At 54.0% G+C, this 17,851-nt stretch overlaps 1 protein-coding gene across 3 annotated transcripts; it reads right to left on the bottom strand.

The window, feature by feature from the left end:
• Positions 1-2,865: 2,865 nt before the first annotated feature.
• Positions 2,866-13,226, bottom strand: Klhl30 (kelch like family member 30). 3 transcript variants are annotated; one of them, XM_085696528.2, is made up of 9 exons: positions 13,100-13,226; positions 10,418-11,263; positions 9,205-9,340; positions 7,274-7,360; positions 6,802-6,957; positions 5,689-5,877; positions 5,233-5,378; positions 3,952-4,217; positions 2,866-3,515 (listed from the first exon to the last, which is right to left on the bottom strand). In XM_085696528.2, the coding sequence occupies exons 2-8, from the start codon at positions 11,189-11,191 to the stop codon at positions 3,960-3,962; spliced, it is 1,746 nt and encodes a 581-aa protein (XP_085552654.2). In that variant the 5' UTR covers positions 11,192-11,263; positions 13,100-13,226; the 3' UTR covers positions 2,866-3,515; positions 3,952-3,959. The 3 variants fall into 3 exon arrangements, with proteins under 3 accessions (XP_085552654.2, XP_048297696.3, XP_085552662.2); XM_048441739.3 differs by having other exon boundaries at positions 2,866-4,217; XM_085696536.2 differs by lacking the exon at positions 6,802-6,957 and having other exon boundaries at positions 2,866-4,217.
• Between the last annotated feature and the right edge of the window lie 4,625 nt (positions 13,227-17,851).

Below are 17,851 nucleotides of genomic sequence, written 5' to 3'. Positions count from 1 at the left end.
AAGGCTGTTGGCTGATGAGGTCATTGGGATGCAATCTTCCTTTACTCCAAGGCAACGGGAGCCTGCCCAAGGCTGACTAACTGCGTGGCCTCTAGAGCACAGGCGGATAGCTGTGGTGTCACCTGGTCTGCCCACCACATGGATGGACCATCCGTGCTCAGATCACCTGACTGTCCCTGCCACATAAATGAAGAAAATGGAGCACCGAGCTGGGGAGTGTCAAGGAGTCACCAAACGAAAGCATATTCAGGCCCAGCAGCCATGCCTTACAGTCAGTGGCTCTGTGGGCTCAGAGTGCTCCTTTGGGCTCTGAGTGCTCCTGAAGACTCTGAGTGCTCCCAGGACATGGTGGTTGGAATAAGAATGACCACCATAAATAGGCTCATATATTTGAATATTTGGCTACCAGGAATTGGAACTGTTGGAAAAGATTAGAAGGATTAGGAGGTGTGGCCTTATTGGAGAAAGTGGGTCACCGAGGGTGGGCTTGGAGGTCCCAAAGCCCATGCGAGGCCTCAACTCTCTCAGTCTGTAGATCACAATGTAGCTCTCAGCTATTTCTCCAGCACCATGCACGCCACTGTGCTCACTTCCATGGTGTTAATGGACTAAACCTCTGACACTGTAAGCCAGCCCTCCATTAAATGCTGTTCCTTTGCAGGAGTTGCCTTGATCACGCTGTCTCTCCACAGCAATAGCACAGTGATTAAGGCATGGGGTCTCCAAGTGTTCTTGAGGCCTCTAGGGCTCTGAGGGCTGCGGTAGGCTTCATGAGCTCCTGAGGACTCTATATCCTTACTAGAAGCCTCATTCGCTTCAAACATCTAGTCCTTGTTTCCCTTGGGACCCTGAGAAAGGATTCTTTGGCTGCCTGTGGTCTTCCCCTGAATTACACGTGAGTCTGTCTACAGAAGGATCTCATGAGTGTCTGGCGTGACTGAGTTTCTGTGTGGTGTGCTGGTGAGTGCCCCCTTTCCCACCCACTCTGTGTCCTGAGGGTCGCTTTAGTGGACTGTGCCAGCACCCTCTTTCCCCTCCCTAGGTTCTAGTTTGGCCAGAGGGTGGCACTAGCAGGAGATGGGGACAGGAGAGTTAGGACATCTCTGCTGCACAGCAGGAGATGGGGACAGGAGAGTTAGGACATCTTTGCTGCACAGCAGGCACTGTGGCTATGGCTGTGCTCCCCGGGAGCCCTCTCAGCACCATCCACTGTCTTCCTGTGTCCCCAGGAGCAGGTGGTCAGGATACCCTGTGTTGCTAGCTCTTGGTGTTTCCACAGCCCTGCCTGGACTCCCTTGAAGCTGGCCCCCAGCTGGAGACACCCTTTATTAGACTCTCAGCTCCCTAGCTGGAGGAATTTTCCTCTTGGAACATTGAGCATGTCACTGACTCAGACAGACCAGATGAGGCACAATTCAGCAAAGCTAAGGATCATGCCCTGGACAGCACAGGTTCTCACACCAGGACTTCTCCTGCTTACACATGTCCTGAGATGCATGGCCTTTCCAACTTCTTTCTTTCTTGCTTGCTTGCTTGCTTGCTTGCTTGTGGTTTTTTTGAGACAGGATTTCTCTATGTAACAGCCTTGGCTGTCCTGGAACTCGCTCTGTAAACCAGGCTGGTCTCAAACTCCCAGAGATCCACCTGCCTCTGCCTCCCTAGTGCTGGGATTAAAGGCATGCACCACCACTGCCCGACCCAACTCCCCATTTCTGATTAGAGTCAACTGCACTCTTTCAGCCTTTGCCTTTGAACAGCCCTGGGATGGCTTGCTTAGAAAACACAGTAGGACATTCATGGGGGGCAGAGCTCTGAGATGGAACACTTAGGAAACACAGTTGGTGCGGGAGAATTGTCTGTATTCTGTCAATCATGTTTTAAATAAACGCTGATTGGCCAGGCAGGAGGTGTAGGCGGGAAAACCAGACAGGAAGTGGAAATGATGTAAGGAGAGCAGGAGAATTCTGGGGAGGAGGAAGCTGATTACTCCCACTCCTGCCCAGACCACTAAAGCAGCAGGATGTGAGCTGCCCCACTGAAAAAAGTACTGAGCCACATGGCTAACATAGATCAGAAAAATGGGTTAATCAAGAAGTGAGAGTTAGCCAGTAAGAAGCCTGACCTAATGGGCCAATCAGCTTTATAACTTATAGAGATCTCAGTGTGATTTTTCTCTGGGACTAAACAGCTGGGGGGCCGGGCAGGACAGAAACACAAGCAAGCAGGCCCCTCATGTTACACACAATAGGTCATTCGCCGTGGGCAGAGTCTTCACACTGTTTTCACCAAATCCATCAACCACAGGATAAGAGCTACATCCTGATCTGCAGGTGGAGAGAGACTGGACCTGGCATGGGCTTTTGAAACCAGAAAGTCTCCTTACATCCCTACAGCCCCATCATCCATTCCCCCTCCCAGTCAACACACTTCCTCTAAGAAGGCCACACCTCCTACTCCTTCTAATCCCTTCAAACAGTTCCACTCCTGGTGACTAAGTATTCAAATGGCCTACAGGAGCCATTCTTATTCAAACCACCATACCCTGGGAGCATTCAGAACCTAACTCTGGATTCCCTTCTGTTAGAAACAAACACACATATACCCTGCCCTATTTGATCTCTGAATTAGCCTAGGAGCAAAGTGAATCTGAACTTGCAAAAGCAGGATGAAACTGAGTCCTGTCCTCAGAGCCAGGGTGTCAGGGGCCACTCTAGTCCCCTGGGCTGGGCCTGGAGAAGTCCACATGCAGTGGGAGCTGGGGCCACTCAAGGCCTCAGAGGGCTAGTAGCTGGTGTTGGCCCAATCAATTCCCAACCTACAGTCTAGGTCCTTACTAGACTGTAACAGACAGACCATGCACTCGCACACAGTGAGATTCTTTTATTGTTTGGTTACAAATCTAGTGCCTCGTTCTGGATGAGAGGAAGAGGGAGAAGAAACAAAGGAAGTAAAGATGGGAGGGAGGAAAAAACCCACAGAGAATATGTGGAGGTTGAGCCACACACAACCTCAGCCAGTCCAAATCACATCCCGACCAACCAACAGTGAAGCCCATCAGATATTAGCCCCACCCCATCCCAGCAGACCACTGGAAGCAAACTTCTGACACACCCAGGTGCCATCTCCAGAAGTCCCTGAAGACTAGGGTGAGGGGCCGCGTATCAGATATTTACATTATAATTTATAACAGTAGCAAAATTACAGTTATGAAGAAACAACAAAACAATTTTATGGGGTGTGTGGGGGGGGGTCAGCACAACATGAGGAACGTATTAAAAGGTCTCAGCACTAGGAAGGTCGAGAGTCACTCTCTAAGGGGATCCTCCACTGCCTCACTCTCCTGCCGCGTACCACATCCCCCTGCCTTCCTTCCTGGTGTCAGAGGTACCCCTGGTGGGGCAGGAGCCACCTTCATCCCAGAAGCAGATCTGTAAACACGGTACCAACATGTAGAAGCCAGGGGTGGGGAGAGCCTGGCCTTTATCCAGCCACCCCATGTGGGGTGAATGTGGAATCTGAAGAAAGAGGGGAGAGAGGAAGCTGTGGATATGGTCAAAGAGCACCCAAGCTTGAGGTCCTGGCTCAGAGTTCTGGGTACCCCCATTGAACCCCTAATTTGTGCAGCTTCCCCCCAAAACCATGGATGGGTAGAGCAAGAAAAGCTGACACTTTGGAGCCAGTTTGCTCAGCGAGTGTAGTTCAGGACCCCTCAGATTCCTTCTCTGAGGTCTTCAGGGCTCTCTCCCCCACCAAACGTTAGCGGCAGGGTCTCACTCTCACCGCTGGTCACAAAGTTTGGTAGCACCAGAGACCAGAGAGCTGTGTCCTCAGCTGTGACATCTGATATTGAGCCCAGCCCAAGCCCTGGAGGGGGCAGCAGCTCACAATGACCAGAAGACAAGCACAAAAGGAGCCATTCTGCAGGGCAATGAAGAACGGATCCAGGAACACCTCCCTTCCTAGTGCTCCTGACCGGCACTGGGGCTGAAGGGCTGCGTCCACTTCGAGATGTCCAGAAAGATGGTAGAGGCCCCGTGGTAGAGCCAGAGACGGGGTAGGGAGCCGTGGCGGGCCCAGGAATCCCTCACAGTGTCGTAGGCCTCCATCTCCACGTGATAGTCGCCGTCCATGCCCTGCCAGCGGCCGCCGGTCACATACAGCGCGTCACCCAGAGAGACCAGGGCACCGTTCTCGTGTAGGCTGTGCTGAGACTGCACCTGTGGATGGCAGCTGTCAGGGGCCAGCGGGCAACTGGAGGGTGAAAACAAGGATGCCCTTGGTGGGGCTGGGGACAGCCAGCTGGCCCTGAATCCCAGAGCTCATCCACTGCCCACCGTGCTTATACCAAAGGCTTTACCAGTGGCGCCATGGTCTCTCACCAACCTACATCTAACAGGATGTCTCTCTCCTTCAGTCTCTGGTGTCAAGGATCCAAATGGGGTGCTGAGGTCTGAGCCCAGAGCTGCCTCCAGTGGGGTCAGTTTGAGCATTGGCTCCACTGCAGCTCTCAAGGAGAGGACAGATGTACCAGAAAAAGCCTGTGTTGCCTCCGCATGAAGAGGCTCAGGGAAGCAGCCCCTTGGCAGGGCTTGTTCTCTACTTCTTTAGCTATGGTAATGGGGCCTCCAGTCAGGGAACACTGAAACCAGAGGGCAACCATGGGCAGTAGGACTCAGGGGGCCCTCTGTCACCAAGCTGGCTCATCAGGCTCCTGGGACTAAGAATTGAGAGGTAGATGGACTGGTCCAGAGCATCAGCCTGAGACTGAGAAGAAAGACCAGGCTCTGGTTCCTTGCGATGGAGTCTGGACACGCTCACCTTCTACCCCTTCCTGGGCCTTGTGGCTAAGAAAGAGGGACAAGTTGAGAAGGTACTCTCCACCCTCTTAGTTCAGGATCTGCCTGCTTTTGATCTCCCATGGGGTGGGATGCTCACCGCCCCACGGCTAACAGATGATTCTTCCTTTCTATCTCCAGCTGCCCCAGAGGCTCTCACCCTGAACATGGATCTGATCCCTGAGAAGGGAACACAAGAATTCAGAGGAAAGGGACTTGACAGTGACCAGTAGCAACGGTCTGTGTCTCCATCATCCCTGGTACTGTGGGACCACCTTATTTTCTGGAGAAAGCCTGGAGGCCTGCCTCGCTTCTCTGTTGGCATCTGGGGCATTCTTCCACACCCCCATTCTGTCGCATCTCAGGGGTAGACAGAGGAAGGCATAGGGAGACTCACCTTCTGCCACAGGTTGGCCCCCGGGTCATACACGTAGACTTTCTTGGTGTTGTCACCAATGAGATAGAGGGCACCATTCAGGGCAGCGCAGCGTGGAGAGGACAGGTACTTGGGCAGGAAAGGTGAGGCGATCACACTCCATGCATCTGCGGGGCACATGGGTGGGCAACTTCATCAGGAGGAGGGGGCAGCTCCTCACTGGGGAAGGTCATGAGGGCTCCGCTCTGAGGGTTCCAGAGCTCCAGCATCCTCACTGCCTATGGAACAAGCCTGGGACAGTGGGCTGTGAGGCCTCCCTCCCACTTCATTCCCACCGGTTTTGGGGAGTTCCTGGGGCTCTGCATCTATCCAACCTACACTTCCCCACGTGGCTGTCCTTCTGCCAGGTTCAGAAACCACAAGCCCCACCCGGACCTGTCCCCTTGGGAGTACAGGCCATCAGGGAGGCCTGCCCACCTGTCACGGGGGTGTAGCACTGGAGAGCCAGCCTGTTGTACTTGCAGGCGCTGGAGCCCACTAGGTAGAGGCGGCCCTGGCAGCTGGCAGCTGAGAAGTTGCTGACATACTTGAGGGCCGGGCTGACAGGAGTCCAACTGTCCGTATAGGGGTCATAACGCTCCACCTCTACCGCATCCAGGGCAGTGCCTACGGAAGGATGTCCTTAGCTGGGTGGGAGTTGGGCACTGGGGTCTAGACGTAGGAGAGGGTCCTGAACATGTAGGGTGGCAGAGGTGGCTCTAGGGCACCAGGAAGGGAAGGGGAATGATGGAGGTAGAACCTGGGGAGGGAGTGAACTGGGCTCCCTCATAGGCAGGGCCTTCCCAAGACCACACCAAGAAGTGGTATGGGGGTGCATAGTGGGCACTGGTCCCTAGGGCAAGTCCTGGGCGAATAGGTTGTAAGGCATAAAACTATGACAACAGCCCCCAGTGAAATGGATGAGCCAATTGTAATAACTTATTATGAGGTACATGCATCTGTGAGACCCCAAGGCATGAGTCTCTGGGCACCCCAAGGTGCCTGGGTCTCAGGTCTATGGGTGCTCTTTGGGTGCTCTTTGTTTCCTGGCCAGGAACACAGCAATTATTAGAGAAAAGGGCAGTCCCCTAAGGCATTAGAAATGGCTTCAATTCACTGTCGCCTGCAGCTCTTCGGGGCCACCTCTGGGTCTTATTTTAATATTCATCTAGCCAGTGTGCTCTCCAGAGAAAGTCTTTGCTGTAGCACTGGGTGATGAGGTGGTTCCTGTGACAGGCTGATAGCAGCCTGAAGGTCACTGTGGGTCATTCACCCTCAAGACTTCCCAGTGATGCTGAGCTGAGGTTTGAGTCCCTGTTTCTGGGGTGTGTGATCATTCCTGCTGGTTCTGAGTCTCTGAGTTCTCCAGGATAGAAAAACAGGGGCTGTCTACCCAAGATGACCCAGACAGGGGTTCTGAGGACAACCTGCATGGGGTTCACTAACCCCAGAAGGTAGAGAGCTCTCCCCAGCAACATCCCCAGTGAGGGATGGGGTGGGGACTGGTGGCTCTAGGAATGAGGGGCATGGTGACAGGGAGGGAGACCTCACCACCTATGGCATAGATCTCTCCGTTCAGGGCTGTACTGGCGTGGTTCGTGCGGGCCTTCAGCATGGGTGCCACAGGCTTCCAGACAGCTTCTTTCAGCGGGAAGCACCAGGCTTGGGTGGTTGACCAGGTGTCTGTTTTGGTGCCCCGTGAGCCACCTGCCAGAGAGAGGTTCAGTACACACAGCGGTGGCTCCTAGCACCTGTCAGAATTTTTATTCGTTTGCTTTAAAATTGTTTTGGTTTTTGCTTGTTTGTGTCAGGCTGGCCTCAAGCTTGCTATGTAGCCAAGGATGACCTTGAGTTTCTGGTCCCCCCATCTCTACCTCTGGAAATCCCTCACTTTCAGATGTGTAGAAAGGTCTGGAAGGTCTTAGTAGACTTTCCAGGCTCCTATTGGGCAGGAGAGTTGGTTGGAGAGGCCAGCGTAGTACCAAGTTGATCAGGGAATCCTTAGGGGCTCTGGGCCACCCACCTGTGACATAGACATCACTGTTGAGTGCTGCCAGGGAGAAGCCCCACTTGTGGTAATCGGGGAAGTCTGGGAGTGCCATCCACTGCCCTGGCGGGGAGAGAGGCAGAAGATCAGAGTGGCAGTGTGCCTGCAGGTCCTCTGCTCCCCCCACTGCCCTGGCTCCATTTTTAGAAACTGAGTGCAGAAACGCCCCCTCCCCCACACTAGTAACGAAGAAAACAGGGTCAGAGACAGCCTGGGGTGTCCCAGCTCATTGCTTTCCCCACAACGCCCTTAGAGCCTGGGTCCCGGATGGACAAGAGTGGAACAAGGGTATAAAAGGCAGCTCAAAATCTGCAGGCTGCTGGCACATTGGCCTGAAGCCCACCCTGCTGACCCTAAATGGACCTAGTCCGCCTCTGTCACAGGGGGTATCGACCGTGTGTGGGCATTATACATCCATTTATCCATCCATCCTGAGCCTCTTTCCATTTACAAGGCAGACAGGATATCCAGAGAATGAGACACCAGCCTTGCAGCAGGGAGAGCAGAGTCCAAATCCTGGCTTGCATGCACCCATTGTGTGACCTTAGACAAGGCCCAGCCTCGGCTTCCCTGTCTATAGAATGGGGGTGACCTGGATCTGAGAGATGGCCCAGCCAATAAAGGCTCTTGTCATCAAGGCTGATGATCTGAATTTGATCCCTAGATGTCACATGACAGAAGAAGATAACCAATTCCGGCAAGTTGTTTCCACCTGTGCACCATGGTGCACACACACCCCATAGATGGATGGATGGATGGATGGATGGATGGATGGATGGATGGATGGATGGACGGACAGACAGACAGACAGATTTTAAAAGATGTGGTATGAGATACGGGACGCATGGGAAATGCCCGCCGGTGGAGGTTGTTAGGTTGCTGTCGCTGTTGTGAGGGACCGAACCACGAGGAGAGCTTTGAAAGACACCATCAAGAGATCACAGGCGTGGGAAAGTCAAACCCTATGAATGGACTCGTTGCAAGTGTTTGTGGGAGACCGGGCCTTGGGGAAGTCTCCTGGAATACTGTCGACTGTTTATGACAGTTTGGGAACATGTAGAGTTCTAGGACTCACAGTGAGCCGGGCCTGGCACCCTGGATGGGAACAGAGTGTCCCCTGATTCATGTCTGTGTCACCCCAGGGTGAGGATGGCCCAACAATCAGCAGACCGTTGTTGCCAGCCAGCTGCTCTCTCCTGACGTCAACCCCAAATCCCTACTCGTCAGTCTCTGACCTAGCCTGCTGGCTTTGGGCTTCCTCCAGCCCGCCAGAGCTGATGCAGTGGGTGCTGGCGACCTGCCTCAGTCCTGGAGCCAACCAGCCCACATCAGCTCTTTCCCAAGAGCCCTCCTGGGCAGACGGCCTGTGGGATGCCCTACTACCCTTCCCCAGGCCTCTTCACAACCATGGGAACCCATTTCACAGATGAGAAAAATCAAGACACACCCAGGGAGGTTAAATGACCTGCCCCAGGGCCAGATTGGATTCCAGTCTGGGCTGACGCAGAACCTGAACTTTAACTCCTGGGCTGTCTGCACCCTCTTAGCTCCCATTTTCCTGCTAGATCCTTGGTTCCCACACTGGGTGCACAGGACAGGGGAACCTAGGGCAACTAATGGGCTAAGACATCCACCCTGAGTAGTATGGTGTGGGCTAGGAGACCTTTTATCTCAGCCCCCAGGGCCTAATAAAAACCAGAGGTGGGGCTTCTACCAGAGGGAGAACCAACTGAAGGTATTACCCAGCTCCTCGTAGCCTCCAGACTCCCCTGCTAGCCTGGTAAGGTCTGACACTCAACCTTCTGCAGGTAGGGCTTTGTCAGGTCCCCCTTTCTCTGGACATCTCACTGGTTCTACCCCAAGGTGATGCATGGATCCTGTCCAGGACAAGCATGGCAGGTACTTACTGGCCTTGGTGTTGTAGAAGGCAAAGTTCCCAGTGTGGCGACTAGGTTCTTCACCACCCTCCTCATCCTCCTCCAGGGCCCGCCCTCCTACGACCACCAGTACCTCCTGCATCTTCTGTGGGTGGCCAGGAAGTTCCTGTGAGTGAGAGCCAAGTCAGAGTGGCCAGCTACTCTCTGTCCAGTGCAAGGGCCCATGGGTGTTGATCTGCCAGTGTCTGTGCTTGAGGTTAGGTGGGCCTTAGCATGTGTGTATGCATCTGTGAGCACCTGTGCATGCATGTTTGCATGGACTGGGCATGGTGGTGCACACCCCTGCCCTGTGAACGCCCCTACTCATGGCTACCCCCACCCCATCCTCACACCCTTAGCCAGTGCACACCCCCAACCTGTCCATATCCTTACCCCCTGCACGTCCCAACCCATCCACACTCTTACCCAGGGCACACCCCCACCTTATCCACACTCTTACCCAGGGCATACCCCCACCTCATCTACACCCCCACCCCATCTACACCCCCACCCCATCTGCACTCTTACCCAGTGCACACACACACACCATCTACACCCCCACCCTGTGAAGAGCTGTATCTCTCAGAAGATACAGGGGCTTTTCCAGGTACTCCCGATTACTCTTGGGGGAACCACAGCTAGGCCTGTCACTCTGTCAGGACCCGCCAGCTGCCAGCCCACTGCCAGCATGAGCAGGACTGGAACTCCATACAGGTTCAGCGGGAGCCCCCTCAGGAGCCCTTGGTGCCAGTTACAGGCCCAATAGTACAGCTGGGCCAATGTCCTGGATAGTTCTCCCTCATCATCCTCCCATCCAACTCCTATGTTTCCCTCCCGTGCACCTTGTGCCCAGGTCCCATGCTGACTCCTCTAGGGAATTCTTCCTGACTGTCTGTCCTCGCCAAGATGCCCTAGAATCCCCCCAGTGCTGGCCTTTCCACTGTGCATTAGATCTGTATTTAGACTCATCCTCACTCAGCGGTAGGCTTCTTAAAGGTAGAGACAGGTCAAGGTTCTTCCCCTGGTACTCAGAGCGAGGCACACTTGAGAGATGAATGGTGATGCTCTCTCGGAGGACCAGTCTTAGCAGGGAACCATACTCAGTCGGGCACTTTGAGGGTGCCCACTCTTTTCTCCCCATGCAGGTGGGAATTCTAGGCTCCTCCTCCACACCTTGGCTGGAAGTCCCCTGTCCCTCACTCACCCCACTGTGGCCCTGGGACAGGGCCTCCTGGCATGCCTCTGACTCCTGAATCAGTGGCTCTGTGGCCAGCAACTGCTGTACGCAGGGCCTCGGCACAGCATCCAGATGCACCAGGCTAAGGAGCTCGGGCAGATGAGCAGACCGGTCCTGGGGGTCATGGCGCACCCAGCGCAGCAGGGCCTCGAGCCGACTCTGCTCTGGTTGTACCTGTAGCAGGTCACTGGCCAGACAGGTGGCCAGCCGGTCTCTAGGCAGCTGCAAAAACTCATCCTCCTGGGCCACCGCCTCGAAGTTCTCCCGCAGGAAGGCCCAGGCTTTGGCTGCCACACCTAATAGCCCCTGCTGCTCCCCAAACTCGCAGATGCCCAGGCAGTTGGTGGCGTCTAACTGTTGCTGGAGGTATCGGCCACAGACCTTCTGCACAGTGGGGAAGTGAAGGCGCGAGGCGGTGCGGGTCAGCACCTCCACGTTATTCTGGGTGATGGTCAGCCGGCCCGTGTACACAAAGTCCACCAGCTGTGCCACCGCGACCGGCTCTACGTCACGCAGCTCCACACGGGCCGAAAAGCTCTCAGCGAAGTCGCCGGCAAACATGGCGTGGAAGTAGGGGCTGCTCAGAGCCAGAAGGCTGCGGTGGCAGGGCAGCTCCTCGTTGCCAACCAGGAGCGTGACATCGGCCAGCTTGGGCAGGGAACGCAGACGCTGCAGGCCATCCAGCATGTCTTGGGCGTGTGAAGGCAGATGGAAGTCCAGGTTGTCGAGATTCCTCACCATGATGAGTGCCCACAGAGACCCTTGCGGTCTACCCTCTCCCCCAGAAGTAGAACCTGGGGCTCGCCTGAGCACCTAAATAAGAAAACAGGGTCAGATATGGGAGCTACCATCTCGTTCACCTGTGATTCATTGTATGACTGCCTGGGCACCAGTCATCCCCAGCCCTGGCAAGCGCCCACCTACTGCATGTTGCCAGTGTGGGGGCATTTGGGGCATCCCACATCCTGCTCTATCCTAGGTCCTCAGTCCTATGGGCAAGCAGAATGCTGCTTCCACTTTATAGGGAGGAATCAGAAGGTTAGATCTACCCATAGCCAACTAGTTAGAGTAATACTGGACCATGTAGAGAACACAAGCTCTGGGCCTCCTATCTTCCATAGCATAGATGTTCTGGGCTAGGAAACCTCTCTGTTCCAAGTACCCAAAAGGCTTCCTCTCTCTGGCTCCGTGTTGCTGGGCAAGCCACTGCAGGTGTTTTTAGGTTTTACTCTGCACCATTGGTTTTCACAGCCTGTCTGCATGACCTTGCTGGGTGACTTGGTTGAGCCACATCCTCTCTGGTCCTGTTTCCTTGACTTCTGATGGAGAGACTAAAGGTGAAAAGGCTTTGGGTCACCCTCTGGGACAGTCTCTATACACAGCCACTGCCTGTGCTCACATTCGGCCCCACGATCATGCTGCCAGGCGAGTGCTATCATTTTACAGAGACACTGACATAGAGAGTCTGTGTTATCTGCTCACGACTGCAGAGTTAGCAAGCGGGGGAGCCCGCAATGGAATTCAGAACCACGCTTGCAACTGGGAACTCAGTTTTAACTACGACAACTTTCCCATCACGTTGTGTACGTGGCCTGTCAGTGGACCAACTTCTAGACTTAACTGTTTTCATGTCTGGTATTTCTAACCCGAAGGAAACCACCAAAGAAATAAACAGTCATTGGTCATAGCAGGGCACGCCTGCAATCCCCACCCTCAGAAAGCTGAGCCACGTGGGGTTACCAGCAAGCTCCAGGCCTACTTGGATTACATAGCGAGACCAAAAATATTCATTTAGAAAGAAAGAAGGGATGGGGGAGAAAAGGGAGGGAGGGGGAAGAGGGATGGAGAGGAGAGGGGAAGGTCTGCATGGATGTACTTATCCTGAGTCCCTCAGTTGAAAGCTACATGATGCTAGCATATTGCCCCTCCCAGGAGCCTCACACAGCCACCACAGTGCTGGGGGATTAGCGAATCTGGTGGATGCCTGAAAACTGAGGGAACCAAGGGACAAGCCCTGTCCAGGGAACTGACAAACCTCAGGGCCTGTGACTGGGGTGGGCTCAGAACTTGAGGCCTATGTCCCAGTCCCTGATGCAATCTCCTTCCTACAGCACAGGGACCTACCTGAGGACTTATTCAGGACCAGGCCTGCAAAGGGAGGCTCAGGGGACTGGTGACTTCAAGGCCCTCGTAACCACCAGGAATCTATCCTGTTTAACTTCTTATGGAGGCCTCTGACTGGGGTTACAATGTATCAGCTGGGACCTATGTAGGGCAGGCTATGCCCAAGCCACCGCCCACAGTTCTTGCATTCCCGTCATTGCTGGGCTCTTCGGCTACGGACTAGAGCTACAGGGTGCATTCAGGCCTGTGCACCCAGCACCCCTTCAAGGGGCCTCAGAAACACCTGCTGCCACCGACTGCAGTCCACAGAGGCTAGAGGGTAGAGGGGAGGTTAGAGTCTTACCAGGACTGCCCATGGGTGAGAAGGCAGAAGGGCAATTGCTTTAATCTAGCCTGGCTAATGTGGCTCTGGCTGGATTCCTAGGGTCCAACTTCAACCTCCCTCTCTGAACCCATCAGACCCCCAGGAACTCCTTGCCTGTAGAGGACTCTACTAAGCTTCTCCTGTAGATCCCTTGATCTTACCTGTTAGTAGACTTCCTTAGGATCCCTTGCTGAGATCGTAGACCAAAGGGCAAGACTTAGGCTGAAGTGTGGCCCACAAAGGAGGCCTGCTGGGCTGGGCTGGACTAGACTATGCTGGACTGGGCTGGGCAGGCCACGTGGGAACTTAGGGGTATTTTTAGCCTCTGTATGGAGGGAGGGGGAGACTGGAGGAGGAGGGTGTGAGGTCACAGCTCTTCGAAGACTGTCTCTTTTGAAAGCCCACATTGTCAACATCACACAGGATGTCTGGGTACCCAAGTACTAGAATGGACAGTAGGGAGCCTCTCGGGCAAGCGGGTGCTTTGATTCATATCCCAGGCAACCAGGTTGAGCTGGGGAAGCTGAGAATGTGAGATGGAGACATGGCAGGATGGAGACGTCAGGATTCTGCACTGGGGCCTGTGGGAACCGTAGAAAACTGTCCACGGCTGACACTAAGGACCTTTATCACTATACTGATGGGGCCCAGGTAGCCGCAGTCCCTCTGTGGAGTGGGATGGTCACATCACAAGTAAGCACTGGTTGGTCAGCCTTGTCTCCAAGTTTGAAGTCCACAGTGGTGGCAGGGGAGGCTTCAGCGGCAAAGTCAGTGCTCAGGTAGTGACGAGACTTCCGGACACCCGGGTGCACGGGTGGGAGAGACTGGAATTCTCCCCACATGATAAACAAAATCTTGGTCTTGGGCTGCCCCGGTGTTTCCCTCTATTCTGAGTGCTTCAGGCAGCTAAGAAATGGGGGGGGGTCATCTAAAAACAAAACAGCCAAGGTTTGCAACCTTCCATATGGTGCTTGGTTCATGGGGACACACTCCACAGAAAGAGTCTAGGATGCTTATATCAGCCAAGGTCATGTTGGGTCAGGGACCTGAGGAAGGGTGAGAGTCAAGTTTCCCAGGTAAGGGGCTTCAGTGCAGGGTGGGTGACCAGCCGGGTTCTCACCACCCAGTCCCTCCTTCCTTCTCACATGTGGGCTTTAGTAACATGGTCATCGGTATGCTGCTTTGGGAGGTCCCTAGGGATGGAGCTGACACTCTCCTAGACAAGGTCCCAGATGGCCTTGAATGACATGACAGCCCTCCTGGCAAATCAGATCATTAGAGTACTGGGGATGCGCGGTACCTACTTGGCCAGCACAACAGCTGGGGATGTGCATGAGCAGACTCTACAGCCTTGCGCCCAGAAGAAACAAGATCACCACCAGGGGAGCTCCTTGTCCACTATGCATTTGGGGTCACCAAGGAGAAGACGCCGAAGCGAGGTGAAGGCTTTCTCACCACCCCGTGTGCACAGTCAGCGCTTGCCTGCTCCGTCTGGAGGGAATGAGGGGCAGGAACTGTAACATAGGCACTGTCACCGGGAGCTGGCTGTGCTAAGTGAGCAGGTTTCCCAGCAGACTGTAGGGGCCTTAGAGGCCCAGAAGATCACTGGATGACAGACCTGGCAGGAGGCACAATGCTAGGGGCTCAAAACGACAGACTGCTTCCAAGAACTGGGACTTTAAAGTAGGCCCATGGTGATAAAAATCACACACGTTTTTGAAAAGTATAAAGATACAAAACAGAACTTTCTAATAGCAAAGGACAACACCCTTCACGGACTGTCAGCCATGAATTTGGATGTGCACACATGGCTGGCTGGCTGGCTGGCTGGCTGGCTGGACGTGTGCATGTCACTACCTTGATCACTTGGTGCTGAATCATGGGTTTTGAGGAGATTGGTTTGAAAACACAGGTTTAAATTTCATCTTGACAGAGAGACGTCTTCCTTCCCAAGGCTGGATGTGAGCCCAGGTACAGCTCCTATGCATGGGCTTTCGGGTCATTTTCCATTTTGGCCACTATGATGAAGAGTATGAGCTATGCAGATATAGATATTTCCCCAGAATAGACGCCGAGTGTTGGTTCACCTAACTAAAACGTGCCACTAAAATCTTTAAAAGTTGCGAGTCACACCAGAGGGACCAGGCCCGGAAGAGGCATGCTTGCTTTTGCGGGTGTGTGGATATCCCCGTGGCTGTGAGGCCAACCCAGGACAGGGTCCCATAAGTCAGACTGCCTCCTACACTTCAGGGTTTGTGTTCTGGCTGGTACACAGCCTTTGGATGCATATGAGATTGACTTGGCGGGGGGGGGGGGGGCTGCTGCAAACACATTCTCTTCTCTTTCACCAGTTAGCTGCTGTTCTCTGTGCCATGACTGGCCCTTCTTCAGTCCCTGTAGAGTGGCTGCAGTACTTTGTTTTTTTTAATATTTATTTATTTATTATGTAGACAATATTCTGTTTGTGTGTATGTCTGCAGACCAGAAGAGGGCACCAGACCTCATTACAGATGGTTGTGAGCCATCATGTGGTTGCCGGGAATTAAACTCAGGACCTTTGGAAGGGCAGGCAATGCTCTTAACCACTGAGTCATCTCTCCAGCCGGGCTGCAGCACTTTTATCTCAAGCCGTGCTTTGCGTGTGTGAACAGACAGGTTTCTCTGTTCTTGGGTCAGAACCACCTTGCTGGATGGATACTGCTCTATAATAAGGACACCTCAGATCAGAATCAAAGTCCTTTTTTATGCTCCCCTGATGTATCTGTCAGCTATCGCTGTGGAACAAGTTGTCCCCAAATCTAGTGTCTCAAAAGAGCAATGCCACACAAGTACCATTTTGAGGTGGTCCTCTCAGAATGCCCCATCAGGCTCCACTAGAGGACCTTCAAGCTTTGGTCATCTCAAGGCCGCTTTGGGGTGGGGACCCGCTGGGCATGTAGAGGAAGAGTGGATCCCCCACACACCTCCCAGGTCTCCGCAGGGTCTCTATGGCTACTGGCTTTCTGTAGAAGCAAAGTGTCTGCAGAAGTTGCCTTCCGTTTGGGCCACAAGCCTAGGTTTGAGGCCCCACACCCCTCCCCTGCCTGGCATCCCATCTAGCACTAGGTTCCTCAGATCTTCTTGGGTGTCCCTGAGAGTCTGAGTCTGGCCTTTTAGCTGAGAAACTGATGTCCAAAGGCCGTGAGGACTGGGTGCGCCCACTTCTTGGCTGGGCTCTGTGACTGTTGCCCTCCCAACCCACAGCCCCGTCTCCTTCTTTGTTATAGTAACTACCCTGCAGTGTCCTTCCCACTAGTGTCTGTCTACCCTTGGGAGTACCACAGGTTAGTGAGCATCTGAACTCACCCACCCACCAACCCTTCAGTCCCACCAGGACCTGGGATAGACAAAGCAGCATTCGCACCACATCCCTGATCCGATGATGCAGGGAGGAGTCTTGGTCCTCTTGGGGTTAATATCTTGCCCTGATGCTGCAGCTGCTCTGAAGGAGTTGGGGTCCGAGTGTCCACTCTGTGTCCAGGCTCTGCAGACCCAGGCAGCGTTCCCAAGGACTGGGGTGATAAGCAAGTGCGCACCAGCCAGGAACAGGAATTTTATTTAGCAAACACACATCCAGCTTCTGCTCCCAGTGAGGCTCTAGAAGCAGAGGAAGCCAACGGTTGAGTAGCGGGGTTCACCAGTCACCCCGGGAACAGGTCCCAGGGTAGGCTAGGGCTGTAGGCAACTTGTAGCCAGGACCTATGTTACTGGAATCTGTGGCTCTTCTAGCAACAACACCCTTTACCCACGCCAGTTTTATCTCCCTGGAGGTCCCTTTCTGTGGAATCCCTGCCTAGTCTTTGGTCTCAGCAGGCTCTGCTCCAGTCAACAGCCTTCTACCGTCATCCAACAGCCCCAAAGGTTAGGGCTCCGTACTCCCCCTAGTGGTGATGTGGGGACACTGCAGGAGACTCATGGAGCTGGCCTGTTTTCATTTGAGCATGCCTTTGCTTCAAAGAGGTTGGCTGCAGATCCCCTTCTCATGGCCTGTTGTAGTCTCCTCACAAATCCCCTATCCCAAAGTCCCCATGGTTTCCAACCCAGTTCTTCTGGGCCCTGAGAGCTGGGTGGTGGCTCATCCTTCTGCATGCCACCAGAAGTTGAAGACGAGTCAGCCTTACAGCCAGCTATCTGGGGGCTCCCTCCCTAGCCCCTGGCTGCTGTACCTCTCTACAGTAACTGGAATCCCCAAGGGTGTTTGGCTCCTTTCTCTGTACCCAACTGGGAATGGGGTATTATATAGGTGACACCCAAATGCCCATATGAACACCCCTGGTATGTCCCACCCTTGCTGTATACTGTTCCCAGAAACTCAGTTTACTTTCAGAGGGTGCCAATCTCTCTACTCAAGAGGACTCCTCATCTCTTGGTGGATATTCTTGGTGTCCCTACTCACAGGACCCTCCTGTGCCCTGCTACTGCCTCCACTTGTGGGCCTGGGAGGGGCTGGTCAGCTGGAAGACAAAGGCCTAGCCTGGAACATTCCCTCAGGGATCAGGCAGTATCAGAGGAGAGATGTTGCTTGCATGACAGCGGAGGCTATGACTGACCAGCAGGACAGTCGTCAGGGCAAGGCCACTTGCCTGCCTTGGGGCTTTGAAGTCTCCTCCATAAGCCCTCCTGCCCTCTTCTCTCCTGCTAGGGAGACTGCTCAAACTAGACATGGCTCCACTCGTGTTTTACAGATAGGAGGTTGCCAGGGAAAAAAAGAAAGAAAGGAAAAAGAAAAAGCAGAAGCAGGGCTGAGGTCCGAAGACTGTTGTTGTGGCTGAGACCATTTGCACCATGGAAACAGAAGTGGGACATCCAGGTGACTGCTAGAAACAAGTCTGCAGGGGTGGAGGGGTGGGGGGAGTGGGGTGGGGTGGGGGGTG

Source organism: Myodes glareolus, chromosome 1 (assembly GCF_982192425.1).
Source record: "Myodes glareolus chromosome 1, mMyoGla1.1, whole genome shotgun sequence".
Classification (NCBI taxonomy): Eukaryota; Metazoa; Chordata; class Mammalia; order Rodentia; family Cricetidae; genus Myodes; species Myodes glareolus.
This window is presented reverse-complemented; position numbering and strand designations above follow the sequence as displayed.